At 43.3% G+C, this 15,974-nt stretch overlaps 1 protein-coding gene and 1 long non-coding RNA gene across 5 annotated transcripts in view; one reads left to right on the top strand and one right to left on the bottom strand.

The window, feature by feature from the left end:
- The window catches only part of LOC117358200 (low affinity immunoglobulin epsilon Fc receptor-like), a 59,919-nt gene that overhangs the window by 6,982 nt on the left and 36,963 nt on the right, over nucleotides 1-15,974 (bottom strand). For both annotated transcript variants that reach the window (XM_033939829.1, XM_033939830.1), the window contains exons 5-7: nucleotides 13,384-13,464; nucleotides 11,701-11,846; nucleotides 5,113-5,219 (exon numbers count right to left, since the gene is read on the bottom strand). In XM_033939829.1, coding sequence (XP_033795720.1) covers nucleotides 5,113-5,219; nucleotides 11,701-11,846; nucleotides 13,384-13,464 — 334 coding nt within the window. The remainder of the gene's footprint in view (nucleotides 1-5,112; nucleotides 5,220-11,700; nucleotides 11,847-13,383; nucleotides 13,465-15,974) is intronic.
- The window catches only part of LOC117358201, a 167,575-nt gene that overhangs the window by 132,184 nt on the left and 19,417 nt on the right, over nucleotides 1-15,974 (top strand). Inside the window, exon 3 of one of the 3 annotated variants that reach the window (XR_004538959.1) lies at nucleotides 10,230-10,323. The exons of the other annotated variants lie outside the window; for them this stretch is intronic. This is a non-coding gene — a long non-coding RNA (uncharacterized LOC117358201). The remainder of the gene's footprint in view (nucleotides 1-10,229; nucleotides 10,324-15,974) is intronic. 3 annotated transcript variants of the gene reach the window in all.

Genomic DNA, 15,974 nt, shown 5'->3' with positions numbered 1-15,974 from the left:
CCACTCTGAACATATGTTTCTTGTTGTAAACATCACATTCTCTCATTGCATGAATCTTGTTGTAAACCGCTTTGAACTTATGGTATAGCGGTATATAAGAAATAAAATTATTATTAATTATTATTATATCTTTTTGAAGGTGTGGCCTCCAGAATTGCACACAATATTCTAAATGAGGTCTCACCCAAGTCTTATACAGAGGCATCAATACCTCCTTATTCCTACTGGCCATACCTCTACCTATGCAACCTAGCTTTTGCCGTCACCTTTGCAACCTGTTTGGCCACCTTAAGATCATCATATACAATCATACCCAAGTCCCGCTGTTCTGTCTTGCACATAAGTTCTTCACCCCCTTCACTGGTTTTTACAGCCCAAATGCATGACCTTGCATTTCTTAGCATTAAATTTTAGCTGCCAAATTTCAGACCATTCTTCAAACTTTGTCAGGTCTTTCTTCATGTTATTCACACCATCCGGGGTGTCTACTCTATTGAAGATTTTGGTATCATCCACAAAGAGGCAAATCTTACCCGACAACTCTTCAGCAATATCGTTTATAAAAATGTTAAAAAGAACAGAACCTTGAGGCACACCACTGGTAACATCCCTTTCCTCAGAGCAATCTCCATTGATTACTACCCTCTGTCACCTTCCATTCAACCAGTTCTTGATCCAGTCTGTCACTTTGGAACCCATCCCAAGGGCACTCAGTTTATTTATTAGACGTCTGTGTGGAACACTGTCAAAGGCTTTGCTTAAATCAAAATATACCACACCTAGCGCACTCCCTCTATCCAATTCCCTGGTCACCCAGTCAAAGAAATTGATCAGATTTGTCTGACAAGACCTACCTCTAGTGAATCCATGTTGCCTCTGGTCCTGTAGTCCACAGGATTCCAGAAACTTGACCATTCTCTGTTTTAAAAGCATTTCCATTAATTTGCTTACCACAGAAGTCAGACTTACTGGCCTGTAATTCCCTACTTCTTCCTTACTTCCATCTTTATGTAGAGCAGGGGTGTCAAAGTCCCTCCTCAAGGGCTGCAATCCAGTCGGGTTTTCAGGATTTTCCCAATGAATATGCATGAGATCTATTTGCATGCACTACTTTCATTGTATGCTAATAGATCTCATGCATATTCATTGGGGAAATTCTGAAAACCCGACTGGATTGCAGCCCTCGAGGAGGGACTTTGACACCCATTGTTTAGAGCAGTGATTCCCAACCCTGTCCTGGAGGAACACCAGGCCAATCGGGTTTTCAGGCTAGCCCTAATGAATATGCATGAGAGAGATTTGCATATGATGGAAGTGATAGGCATGCAAATTTGCTTCATGCATATTCATTAGGGCTAGCCTGAAAATCCAATTGGCCTGGTGTTCCTCCAGGACAGGGTTGGGAACCACTGGTTTAGAGGACCACATTTGCCCTTCTCCAGTCCTCCGTTACCATTCCCGACTCTAGAGAAGTATTGAAAAGGTCAGTCAGTGAAGCCACCAGAACTTCCCTAAGTTCCTTCAGCACCCTCGGATGTACACCATCCGGCCCCATCGCTTTGTTTTATTTTAGCTAGCTCCTCACGAACACAACCCTCTGAAAATTTATCAGGGTCTATTACTCCTCCATCCCTATTCAGGTTTGTCTTCTGCAGTCCTGCTCCTGGCGTCTCAGCCTTGAACACAGAACAGAAATATTTGTTAAGCAAGTCGGCCTTTTCTTTATCAGCTTCTAAATATTTCTCCCCTTCACCTTTGGGTCTCACAATGCAACTTTTGCACTTCTTTCTATCACAAATATTATATTACATTAGTGACTTTTATTCCACCATTACCTTGCGGTTCAGGGTGGATTACATAAGAGGTTATCTGGACATTTCCAGAAGAGTTACGGAGTTGAGCGGGTTACTTTGGGGGATTGAAATGCTTCCTGCGGAGTTAATTTGTCTTGATGGATTTTGTGAATAGCAGGGTTTTTATTTCTTTTCTGAAAGTTTTGTAGTCTGGTGTCGTGATCAGTAGATTGGAGAGTTGGTGATCTAGTTTTGTTGCCTGCATGGCCAGTAGGCCATCGTACATTTTTTTGCGTTTGACGCCTCTGATAATCTGATTGGAGGGTGCGTGAATGGTGTCTGGGTTCTCCTTTGCCTGATTGTGGTAGTTTGGATTAGGCGGTTGTTCAAGTAGGCTGGGCTGTCTCCATTTATGGCTTTAAATAGTAGACAGTATAATTTGAATAGTATTCTTGCTTGTATTGGGAGCCAGTGTGAGTCGAGGTATGCGGTGGTGATGTGGTCGTATTTTTTCAGCGAATAGATCAGTCTCAGGGCTGTGTTTTGTAATGTTTGTAGTTGTTTTATCATTGTTGTGGGACAGAGGAGATAGAAGATGTTGCAGTAGTCTAGAAGTCCTAGGACTAGGGATTGGACCATGAGCTGGAATTGTTTTCTGTCGAAGAACTTTCGGATTAGCCTTAAGTTTCTCAGACTGGCTATGGGTCATGAGCGGAGTTCCACAGGGGTTGGTGCTGGGACCGCTCCTGTTCAATATATTTATTAACGACCTGGAGGCGGGAACAAAATGTGAGGTTATTAAATTTGCGGATGACACCAAACTCTGCAGCAGGGTTAGAACCGCGGAAGACTGTGAAGACCTACAAAGGGACCTAATGATTCTGGAAGAGTGGGCAAAAAAGTGGCAAATGAGCTTTAACATTGAGAAATGCAAGGTCATGCATGTAGGGAAAAAGAACCTGATGTTCAGCTACAAAATGGGGGAATCATTGCTAGGGGTAAGTAACCTTGAAAGAGACCTGGGGGTGATGGTAGACACAACTTTGAAGGCGTCAGCACAGTGCGCAACGGCCTCTAGGAAAGCAAACAAAATGTTGGGTATCATTAAGAAGGGGATCACAGCCAGGACGATGGAAGTCATTTTGCCACTGTATCGTGCAATGGTGCGCCCACATCTGGAGTACTGTGTCCAGTACTGGTCGCCGTACCTCAAGAAAGACATGGCGGTACTTGAGGGAGTCCAGAGAAGAGCGACTAAACTGATAAAAGGTATGGAAAACTTCTCATATGCTGACAGGTTGAAAAAGCTGGGGCTGTTCTCCCTGGAGAAGGGGAGACTTAGAGGAGACATGATAGAAACCTTCAAAATCCTGAAGGGCATAGAAAAGGTAGACAGGGATAGATTCTTCACACTGTGGGGAACCACAAGTACAAGGGGGCACTAGGAGAAATTAAAAGGGGGCAGGTTTAGAACAAACGCTAGGAAGTTCTTTTTTACCCAGAGGGTGGTGGACACATGGAACGCGCTTCCGGAGGCTGTGATAGGCCAGAGCACGTTGCAGGGCTTCAAAGAGGGTTTGGATAGGTTCCTAGAGGATAAGGGGATTGAGGGGTACAGATAGGAGTAGAGGTAGGTTATAGGAATAGTCAGGGACCACTGCACAGGTGATGGGCCTGATGGGCACCCACGGGAGCGGACCGCTGGGCGGGATGGACCTCTGGTCTGACCCAGCGGAGGCAACTTCTTATGTTCTTATGATCGCAAATGATTTCTGTATTGTTTTGTTGATTTGTGGTTGCATGGTACAGCCTCTGTCTATCATCACTCCCAGAAGTCTTAGGGTGGGTTGAATGGGGTATGTGATTGAGTTTATTACTAAGTTTGTTATGGTTGGGGGTTTTATTTTTTTCGAGAAGTATAAATTTTGTTTTGTAACATAACATAACATAACTTTATTCTTCTATACCGCCAACAATCAAACAACTTCTAGGCGGTTTACACAGAAGAGAAACTGGACAATCAGTGAAGTACAAAATATTGAGAATAAAAGAACAACATGTTATCTAAAGTATAAACAGTTTAAAATTATTGTCTGGGTTCAGTTTTAGTGTGTTACTGTTTCTAGTGTTCTATGTAGTATGTCTGTCATGGAGGGTGTTGGTTGATCAAAAGGAAGGAGGATGGTGATGTCATCTCCATAGCTATAAGAAGTTAAGCCTAATTTGTCTAGGCAGGTGCCAAGGGATGCAATGTAGAGTTTGAAGAGTATTGGGGATAATGGCGACCCTTAGGGTATGCCGCAGGGGTTGAACCATGGTTCTGATTTTACTTTGTTTGTCTAAAAAAAATGTCTTGTCTCCCCATTTTACCCTGTCAGCTATTTTTTCTACCATTTGCATGTTTGCTTTCCTGACTACACGACCAGCCTCTCTTAACTTTTCCAGATATTTTTGCTTGTCTTCCTCTTTTATGATCTTTTGTAGTTTATGAAAGCTAACCTCTTATTCCTTACCTTCTCAGCTACTACTTACTTGTACATACTTTCCTCTTACTTGTACATATTTGCCTAACAAAAAGGTTTGTTGCCCTTACAATCCCTCCCTTCAGTTTTGCCACCACATTTCCACTTCTTCCAGACTTTCCCATCCAGACAATAATTCCTTGACGTAAACCCCCATCTGAACAAAGTTAGTTTTTATAAAGTCTAGAACCTTTGCTTTTGAATGAGCCTCTCTATACCCATCTTAATATTAAACCATACCATGCAGTGATCACTGGATGCCAGATGATCCCCCACTGTAACATCAGAAACACTTTTTCTGTATGTAAGCACTAAATCCTATGACCCCCCATCTCTCATGGGTTCCATTACCAACTGCTGGCTGAGGTATAATGTTCTCAGTGTAGAGCTGTGTCTGGACTCCTTTACCCTATTTTATGAAGAATCTATATCATGGTTGTCCTTTAACTAAATGTGAAATATCTCAAAGGCACTTTCCCTTGTTATTTAAGCAGTTTTGTTCTCACAAGGGTCCTGTCTCAGAAGATATTTAATTACATACTGATATGTAATGACTTTGGGGATCTAAACCTGCCAGACTAGTTGAGAAGTCTTTGTTGTCACCAGTGCTTGCAGTTCTTGGGAATAATCTCCTATGGGTTATGACAATTCCCGGTGGGCCTCATTGGTTTGCATTCACACAAGCAAAGTGTAGTTTTTGGTTTCGGTTTCATTCAGCCTCTACATGACTTGAACCTGAAAGGCAGGCTGGTTACTTTCAAATGAAGCCCTTCTGAGTCCTGCTCTGAGCTACTTACTGAAATGTTAAAGAAGAGTTGTCAACCCATATCCATTCTCCTTCCTTCAGCGTGTCATGAAGACCAATCCAGCTCCGTGTGGTTTGAATTCTCTTGTTGATAAAGTCCTAACAGAAGAGGGAGAGAAAAAAAGCACACACACTAGAATTAGAGATGGCACTTTAAGCCTAGATTCCATCCCAAATGGAAACTGAGTACAACTTTTTCCACTTCTGCCCAGAGAAAAAGTGATCAATAGGTTCCCCCCACCAAGGGTTACCAGGTGTCCGGATTTCCCTGGACATGTCCTTTAGAGGATATGTCCAGGGGTCCAGATGCCTTTTCAAAACCTTGCACTTTGTCTGAGTTTTGAAAAGCTTCTGAAAGGTCACTTGGATACACAAAGTCAGAGGCATGAAGAAAGTACAAGAGGTTTATTACAGCATGTCGGACCCTTGTGCAGTGAACAGCCTGCTTACAAGAGTGTTAGAAACAGGAAATGCACAGACTTTTATGCCCTTTTCACTAAATATATGCAAACTAATATATGCAAAAACTACAATTTTCATTTGTTATTTCTATAACTTTTCTACAATTATTATTGGTCCTAAGCCAGCACTTATGATAGGTTCAGGGGTACAACTTATAGTCCTGTAGGAAGCTAGCTCATTTCTCTGCTTATCTAAGCCTTGCAGTTCTAAATGTTACATGTTCAGGAGGGCAGGGTACATCATGGCTCAAACTCTTATCTATTTAGCTTACAATGTGGTAAAGTAGGGACATACATTTCAAGCAGATGATGTCAGTAGATTATACACTGTTTTCAGCTATGTAGGCCAGAACAATATTTCAAACAACAGTTAACCATTTCATGACCCTACACCCTGATGGGGGCGGGGTCTAGGGGTCTGGTAACCCTACCCCCCACCCTAGTCCTTGGTGTGGATTAATTAGGTGAGGATGCATGTAAGCTTTCTTTACCCACCTGTCCTAACTTGCTATGGAGGAGAGGCAGACCCAAGGAATCCAGGGTTGAAATCCAACTGTTACTCCTAACCTTTGGCGATCACTTCACTCTCCATTGACTTGAGCACAAATTCACAGCTAGAGTTGCTCATCTGCATTATCACTTTAGCGTGTGTCAGTGCCATTAAGAGTTTCCATTAGCCGCACTCATGCAGATGAAGTACAATTCTATAAACTAGGCCAAGAGTTCCAAAGGGCTGGCACCAGGCAAAATGTCTAGTTATTTCCAGAAGTGCAGCAGAGTGATGATGGTTGCATGAACAGGAGTAATCAAAAGATGCAAGACACGATGGACATTCAGTAGAAAAGGCTTTGAATGTTAAACATAACATTTTAAGCTGAATACGGTAATGGGCTGGAAACCAACTCTTTTCAATGATACGATCAAACGTTGTAGTGCAACATAGACAATGAATTGGTGCATCCTGCAAAGATGAAGTCTTTTGCTACTCATCTGAGAAATGCCACATTATAGCAGTTGATATATGAAATTAAGAGTTCATGGAGCAAAGTGTAAATGTATGTATCATGAAAACAAGAAATACATCGATGAAATGCATCAAAGATCTCCAGCCAGTGGGGAAAAAGCATCTATGCTGAAAGGAGACAATTGCTCATAGATCATGAGCCCCTGCAGGAAAGAGTAGAGTCAAAAATGCACAGGATAGATGCAGGGGAGGCCATAAGAGAAAGAGAATGAAAACGCAACCTGGCTGTGAGGTGTGGTGCTAGATAAGAGTAGTGGGAACTAGTGCTGATGGTCTGATTCCCACAAATGGCAAAAAGACTGAAAGAAGATTCGCCAAATCCAGCATGGCGGAGTTGAGGCCCATGCTGGATAGATTTCTATGGTCTGTATCCTGAAAATAGCAAAAGACAGGTGAAGTTCGCCAACTCCAGGTGCTGCACAACTCAGATGGGAGGGGAAACATCTACTTTGAGTCTTGGTTATAGCCAAGCATTATCATCCCATCATGTTGGGCTGACTCTATGGTTGGCATGGTGGAGACTTGACAACCAGTATTCAAGCATGGGCGGCTGGGGCCCATGCAAAGTGGCGGGAGCCTCTTTTGCCACCTTGCTGGGCAGACTGGATGGACTGTGGAAGTCTTTATTTGCCACCAATCCCTGTGTTACTGGAGCCAGAGGATCACCCACTTTAACGTCAGAAACCCTCTCCCCATTTGTAAGCACCGAGACCCATCCCACAGGGGTTCCATTACTAACTGCAAGAATTCAGGATCTCTGCAATAGGGATACCCCCAATCAACATCGGGCATATTAAAATCACCTATTACGAGTACTTCCCCCTTCACAGTTATATTTTGAATGTCTTCAATTAAATCTCAATGGCCCATCTAGCCCAGTTTCCTGTTTCCAAGTCACAGTATCTGGCAGAAACCCAAATAGTAGCAACATGCCATGCTACCGTTCCAGGGCAAGCAGTGGCTTTCCCCATATCTGTCTCAATAGCAGACTATGGACTTTTCCTCCAGGAACTTGTCCAAACCTTTCTGAAACCCAGCTGTGCTAACTGCTGTAACCAAATCCTCTGGCAACAAGATCTAGAGCTTAACTATTCTTTGAGTAAAAAAAATCTCCTCCTATTTGTTTTAAAAGTATTTCCATGTAATTTCATTGAGTGTCCTCTGATTTTTGTACTTTATGAAAGGGTGAAAAATCGATTCCCTTGTACCCATTCTATACCACTCAGGATTTTGTAGACTTAATACTACTTACCATTTCTATAGTGCTACCAGGCATATGCAGTGTTGTACACCAAACATGGAAGAGACAGTCATAAGAACAAAAGAACAAAAGCATTGCCTCTGCTGGGTCAGACCAGAGGTCCATCATGCCCAGCAGTCTCCTCACGTGGCGGCCCATCAGGTCCAGGACCAGTATAGTAATTCTCTATCTATACCCTTTTATCCCCTTTTCCTTCAGGAAATTATCTAATCCCTTCTTGAACCCCTATCACACCCTCTGGAAGCGCATTCCAGATGTCCACCATCTTTTGGGTGAAGAAGAACTTCCTAGCATTGGTTCTGAATCTGTCCCCTCTTAACTTTTCCAAATGCCCTCTCGTTCTTGTAGTTTTTGAAAGTTTGAAGAATCTGTCCCTCCACTTTCTCTATGCCCTTCATGATCTTGTACGTCTCAATCATGTCCCCTCTAAGTCTCTGCTTTTCCAGTGAAAAGAGCCCCAGTTTCTCTAGTCTTTCAGCATACGAAAGGTCTTCCATATCTTTTATCAATCGTGTCGCTCTTTTCTGGACCCTCTCGAGTATCGCCATATCCTTCTTAAAGTACGGCAACCAATATTGGATGCAGTACTCCAGATGCGGGCACACCATCGCCCGATATAACGGCAGGATAACCAGCAGTCCCTGCTCGAAAGAGCTTACGATCTAGTCAAGACAGACAAATTGGACACGAAGGTGCATCAATACACAGTGCCCAGGTGGGGGAATTACAGAGGATATGATAAGACAGATATTGGTGCTTAGCAGGTGGTTGGAGTGGGCTTTGAGTCTGGATCTGAATTGCCAGAGATGGAGCCTGACATACTGAATCAGGCAATTTGATGCAGGCATACGGTGCAGCAAGGTTAAAGGGACAGATTCTGCAGTTGGCTGTAGAGGAGAAGGGTACAGATAAGAGAGACTTACCCAATGAGCGGAATTCCCAAAGAGGAGTCTAGGGAGAGATGAGAGAAAAGAGATAGTGAAAAGCTGCAGAGTGAATACACTTGTAGGTCAGTAAGAAGAGTTTGAACTGTATGCGGAAATGGATAGGGAGCCAATGAAGTGACTTGAGGAGAGGGGTAATGTGGGCATAGTGACATTGATGGAATATGAGGCATGCAGCAGAGTTCTGAACAGACTGAAGGGGGGAGAGATGGTTTAGCAGAAGGCCAGTGAGAAGCAGGTTGCAGTAGTCTAGACTACAGGAGATGACGGTCTTGGCAGTGCGCTCAAAAAGGAAGGCTTGGATTTTAGTGATGTTACAGAGAAAGAAATAACAGGTTTTGGATTTGTGAAGAGTCTTCAATCATCTCTCCCCTCAGCCATCTCTTTTCCAAGCTGAAGAGCAATAACCTGTTTCAGTTTTCCTCAAATGAAAGGAGTTCCATTCCCTTTATCGGTCGCTCTTTGAACCTTTTCTAATTCTGCTATATTTTTTTTGAGATACAGTGACCAGAGCTGAACGCAATACTCAAGGTGAGTGTAAGGATTGATAGTGGCCCCACAATGTTAGGTTGTAGGGGTTATGTGAGAGGCGCCCTTACAAAATGCCAGGTCCCAGATTCAATTCCCTCACCGAAGATTCACCAGGAATAGAATCAAATGAGAAGCACAGCCAGAGGTGATTGCATAAAGAATATATTATAGAAATAGGCATACAGAAAAGTAGGATTCATAAAAGTTACAATTACAGAGACTGCTTCTGTGTTCTTGTGAATGAGAGAGAACACACAAAGAAAGAGAGAGAGAGGGGGGTGGGGAGGGTGACCCCCAAGCTAGCAAGAGAGACAAGAGAGACCAGAGCCAAGGGGGCTTTTATAGTTTGGAAACTTATTCTAAATACAGAATCTATTGAGCTTCAATAGAACTTAAACATAGTAAACTTGTGCTAGACAGAAGAAGAATAGGCTGAAGTCAAATGTAATTTCCAGTATCCCAGTTTCTGATTAATCTTAGTTATCTGTGCACCTGGACCCATTGTATATCCTAAGCTGTCCATCCTAAGCATCAGACATTAACACATCTTCTTAGCACCTCTTCGCCCCTCTTAGCTGCAAGTTGGTTTGTAATCATGATTTAATTAAGGCTATTTGAAACTGTCTTTAGGGCTGTATGAAACAGTCTGCCTGGATGCTTACTGTATGTGATCTATCTGCATCAACATCCTAGAGTCAGATTGATATAATTTCCCTTAGGCCTTTGCTGACATTAGTTATGCCAACTGAAAATGCTGATTGCTAGCAATAGCTATGCTGACAGTGAGGTTGCACCATGGAGTGATACAGAGGCCTTATACTATTCTTGGTCTTATTTACCATCCCTTTCCTAATAATTCATAGCATCCTGTTTATTTTTTGGCCACAGCTACTCACCGGACAGACCATTTCAGTGTAGTGTCTACTATGACACCCAGATCTTTTTCTTGGGAGCTGACTCTGCAGGTGGACCCGAACATTAGGTAACAATGATTTGGATTATTCTTCCTGATGTGTATCACTTTGTATTTGTCCACTTTAAATTTCGTTTACCATTTGGATGCCCAGTCTTCCAATTTCCTAAGATCTTCCTGCAATTTGTCACAGTCCATGAGTAGAACGGGTACAATTGGATCAATTTTTCACTCCATCAAAAATTAGAAAGACTAGGGGTCACTCAATGAAGTTCCAGGGAAATACTTTTAAAACCAATAGGAGGAAATATTTTTTCACTCAGAGAATAGTTAAGCTCTGGAACATGTTGCCATAGGATGTGGTAAGAGCGGATAGTGTAGCTGGTTTTAAGAAAGGTTTGAACAAGTTCCTGGAGGAAAAATCCATAGTCTGTTACTGAGAAAGACAGGGGGGAAGCCACTACTTGCCCTGGATCGTTAGCATAGAATATTGCTACTCCTTGGGTTTTGGCCAGGTACTAGTGACCTGGATTGGCTTTCGTGAGAACAGGCTACTGGGCTTGATGGATTGGCTCTTTAAATACTAAATAAGTTTATATGAGTTTAATAAAATCCATCAGGCTCTGCTCCCACCTCATTGTCTCTACGTCTTTGGTTGGCTGCAGAGAATATGGCCTTCTCCAGTGGTGCCTAGGGATTCCCACTGGGATTCTTCTCTATGGCCACAACTCTTGTTTTCTGGGGGCATGGCCTTGGGACTCCACTGACACTTGTTTTACTTCTGGGACCATAAGAAGTAGACTGGGCTGGATCCCTGGGGCCATGACTCCACTAATATTTTGCCAAGCTCTGCATCAGTAACTAGAGAACTTGGGAGTGAGGCTGTAGATTGGTTCCTCCACCCTTAAAAATGTTCTGTTCCTGTCTGGGACATCTCTTCATCAGCTGGTGGGGCTCAGCTTCTCATCCAGCTCCTCTTTGACCTGGGAGTCTCTGGACCAGCCCAGTGGGTGATGCCTGGGGAGACATCCAGATCCATCCCATCCAAAAGCTGGCACTGTTTCTCAACCACTTATGCTATGTAATTTTACTCCAATGATATGCCCTATAACCTGTACACTTTATCACTCACACAATTTTTATTTTCTACGGTGTTCCCCATCTAAAGATCTGTCTGTTTCTAAAGTTCCCCTACTGTTCACTTTATAAACCAAGGATGGAACAGTTTGGGGAGGGATATTTCAATGAGATTTGGAAGTGCCCCTTTCTTACTGACTTTAAGAACTTGATCATCACCAGATCTCATGGATGGGCGAAATCAACCCAGGGAGTGTTCCATAGCATCTCTAGAGTTTCAACTCTCCTTAAAAATGCACCACCACAGCAGCTCATGGGTAGAGCTGGCTGTGCCTGTCCCTGCCCTCTGATGCTCATCACTGATGCTACCTGTTCCGTCTGGTTGTTGACTATAGCCAGGTCTGCTTCATTTTCCATACAGTACTTTCTAGCATCCTGCCAAGTCTTTGTGCTGGAGGAGAAGTAATAGCAGTTGTTCTGGAACTTATTCCACTTCTCGGGACACTCTGGAGGCTCTGTGGAAGAGACCACATGTCAGAGTTATGTAGGCAGGAAGCTCTCGGTTTTCCAAGAGGAACCCATAGCATAAAGCTTAACAACTAGCCTTGTCAGGGCTTTATGCTGCAGTCAGCACGAGAAGCACAAGTTGATACCCCTCGTTCCTCCCACTCTGAGAACTGGCATGCTGTTTGACAAAGGTCAGATGTTGGTATATAAACTCTGTCTTGCCAGTTTGGATTGCAACAGATATATACTGTAAATGATCTAGAAACACAGAAAAAAGGGGGCAGATACAGACCATATGGCCTATGTGGTCGGCCCATCCATGAAAGCCACTGTTGCTTCCTCTCCCTTGCTATGCTGCAAGCATTTGATTAAATTATGTCACACAATAAGAGAAAGACTTGTAAAATGCAATCAAAGACAGAATTTATACATTGGGAGTTTAGATAGTGAGGCCAATTTAGAAAGAGGCTGTCTTGATAACTTCTTCATGTTATAAGCTACAGTAAATATGTGATGATCACGGGCAAAGGGGTTTAATGCACTGCCAAAGCCAGTGGACTCATAAGCTAAGTTTTGTATCTGGATAATAGAGGGTTAAGTAACTTGGCCAAGGTTACGAGGAGGTGCAGTGGGGATCGATCTCAGCTCACTGCACTAACCATTCGCTTACTCCATTGCTGAAACGCCATATTTTTTGCAAAATGTGTTGATGATTGCTGTTATGGTTCGATGTTTGTAATGGCATTTATTATGTCTGTTCATTTGTCCTTCGCTTTGTATAAGGTGAATAATAAATGTACACAATACAACCCAACACAATCTCCTGTCAAACTCAGGAAGGCTAGATTAAGCCCCTGGAATAAAAGTAGACCTGGAAGGGAGGCAGTTCTAGCTTGAAATTACCCCGGCAGCGGAGCAACAGGGAGGTCTGCTTTCCCAGAGCCTCTCAACCCTCGGGGCATACCCAGACCGCTGGATTTGCAGGATATCCACAATGCATATGCATGAGATACCAAGCTTAAAGGTCTCTGGGGGTGGGGGAGGGAACAAGTGAGTGGCAGATTCCAATACGGGAGAAAGATGCTGAACTGGTAAGGGAGTGGGAGATGCCATATTGTGAGGGAGGAGGAGGGGAGGAAGGCATGAAGAAGGGGCAAGAAAGACAGATGGGGCAAGCCCTAAGCCTTGGAACTGAAGCACCACAGGGATTGCACTGAATAGAAGTCATCTTGATTGCTTGGAATGGCCATTGACTGAGGGGTGAGTATTCTTGATTTTGAGCAGCAAAGCCAGGGGAGGATGGCTGGGACTGTCAGCCAAGTTCCCAATGAGACACTGCTGGAAGCTAACTTTTCTCCTTTACATCCAAATATCCCAATGCCGTTTCTTCAATGGAATCTCTAAAGACTTAAAGCTACTTTCTTACCTAGGACCTAAACCTTGCAGAGCTTCCCCACAGTTCAGAAACCAAGTTAGTAGTTTGAAAGGCCTATTCTTTGCAGAGACGTTCTCTTGGGGAGTCACATTTATATTCTGGAAACCTACCGTACGTCTTTGCTAAGACTTGTTCCAATACATCTCGAAGCTTTTGCTGTTTCATCCTCAGTTCTTTCAGTTCCTGCAAAGCTACAAACACAAGGCCAATATTACTGTATATCCTGGGACGGGACGGATTCAGATCTCCATGTGACTGGGCTGTCTTCTGCTCTGCTCTAGGAGTCCAAATGTTACTGGTCTCATTATACAAACAGACACAAAGAGAAGCAGAAAATAGAAACAAAAACATAGTAATAATGAGCATTTAAAATTAGGCGGGAAAAAGCCTAACCACAAGATTTTTAAGGACATGCGGTGTTAGATCTCTTTCACACGTTGCCCTCTTATCTTCAAAGGTCTATATTCCAACTCTAGCCAGGGCTTCACATTCTGAATATTGCCACCTCAGGGAAAATAAATATGTGGTTTTCTCTGCTGAAAATACTGCTTTAAGGCTGCCCATTGAGCCAGCATCCTGTCTCCAACAGCAGCCAAGATCCGAGAAGTTTATGTCATTAGAAAGCACCTGCAGATCCCAAAACGTAGATCTCTTCCACACACAAGTGAAGACTGTCTAAAGCAGGGGTGGCCACACTTTTTGGGCTTGCGAGCTACTTTTAAAATGACCAAGTCAAAATGATCTACCAACAATAAAATTTAAAAACAGAAAGCACACTGTACGCAGAGAAAATGTTAATTATCATTTGTATTCGGGGGTTTTATCAGAGGTCAAGGCAGATGACTCTATGCACTGTCACCTCAGTAACAACTATACAAAAATAGACAAATATTCCCCCTCCCTTTTTACTAAACCGCAATAGCGGTTTTTAGCGCAGGGAGATGCGCTGAATACCCTGCGCTGCTCTCGACACTCATAAGCTCCCTGCGCTAAAAAACGCTATTGCGGTTTAGTAAAAGGGGGCCATAGTGCAAAATATAGACGGCAGATATAAATTCTCAAAACGGACACATTTTGATCACTAAATTGAAAATAAAATCATTTTTCCTAACTTTGTTGTCTGGTGATTTCATCAGTCTCTGGATCCACTTCCTTCTTCTGTAAAGCCAATATTTCTTTTTTTTCTCTCTCCCCCTGCCCCCTCCCCCAAGCCATCGTGACGATTTCTTCACTTCCCTGATTCTCTCCCTACCCCACCCCCAAGCTAGCACGCCAATTTCTCCCTGCTCTTTCCCTGAGCCAGGCCTGGCACGTACAAGTGCTGGGCCCATAACACCTTATCTCCAGCGTCAATTCTAATGTCGGGGAGGAAATTCCAGGCCAGCCAGGCAGGGATTGGCTGGCCCAGAACTTCCTCTCCGACGTTAGAATTGACGCCAGAGGTGAATTCTTGTGGGCCCTGCACTTTTTCCCCGCCCACAAGCCCGCCTCACCTTTTGCCTCCACCTACCATGCAGTGGGCCAGCAAAGTGCAACCAAAGAGAGGAGACTTAGCTCGCTCACCCACCAGTGAGCTCGCGCAATGGATTGAAGTCGTGTTCCTGGCCGGGTTAAGTTCACCCTGGGGTTTGGAGACCGCCTCGCTGAAGTGACTCTGCAGGAGAGCCGGTGCCAGGATGCGGTGGTTAGACAAAGTGCTGTTTCGGAAGTGAAGTGAAGGGAAGTGAAGTCTTCTGAGTCGGGGAAGCAGCAGGGAGAAAAAGATTGCAAAGGCAAAGCGATCAACTCATGTTGCCTTTGTGATTTACTGTTCGATTCTGATCGATCATTTGGGCACCCCTGGTCTAAAGTCTACAAAGTTAATCGTTTTTTTTTAATGGATTTTTTCTTTTTTGGGGTCTTGCCAGATACTTCTGACTTGGATTGTCCACTGTTGGAAACAGAATACTGGGCTTGATATATGGTGCATGGTGTGTGGTCTTCGTCATGAGGTGTAAGGGGACAGGCTTAAAGATCTCAATCTGTAGACTTTGGAGGAAAGGCGGGAGAGGGGAGATAGGATAGAGTTACATTACATTACATTATATTAGTGATTTCTATTCCGCCATTACCTTGCGGTTCAAGGCAGATTACATTCAAACTAAAAACAAGAATTACTTTCAAATTAAAAGGAATAGAATAAGTGATGACATATAATTTTTTAAGGTAATAAACATTGGGTAAAGAGTTACCAAAGGAAAATGGAGGTCTTTAGGAGATAAGAATAGGGTGAAATTATGGGTTTTAGATAACGTTTGATAGATAAAAGAGTATTAGAGAGATCTAAGGGTAAATAAAGTGTTAGATATTTGGTTGGGATTAGTTGTTCTGGATAGGTTTTATGTGTTTTTTGAAGAGTATGGTTTTAATATCTCTCCTGAAGGCTTTGAAGTCTGAAGTCGAAGATAACAGAGTAGTGATTTGTCTGTCCAGTTTAGCTGCTTTGGAGGCTATTAGGTTGTCATAAAGTTTTTTTCGTTTGACATCTTTGGATGATGGGTGAGAGAAAAGTGAGTGGGATCTTCTGTGTCTGATTAAGGAGGATTGATTTAGTCGGCTATTCCAGTAGGTTGGGCCCTCTCCATTGAAAGCCTTGTAAAGTAAGCAGTAGAATTTGAAGTGTACTCTCGCTTCTATTGGAAGCCAGTGCGAGTCATGGTAT

Source organism: Geotrypetes seraphini, chromosome 3 (assembly GCF_902459505.1).
Source record: "Geotrypetes seraphini chromosome 3, aGeoSer1.1, whole genome shotgun sequence".
NCBI classification, from domain to species: Eukaryota; Metazoa; Chordata; class Amphibia; order Gymnophiona; family Dermophiidae; genus Geotrypetes; species Geotrypetes seraphini.
Note: the sequence above shows the minus strand (reverse complement) of the source record. Positions and strands in the feature narration are given on the sequence as shown.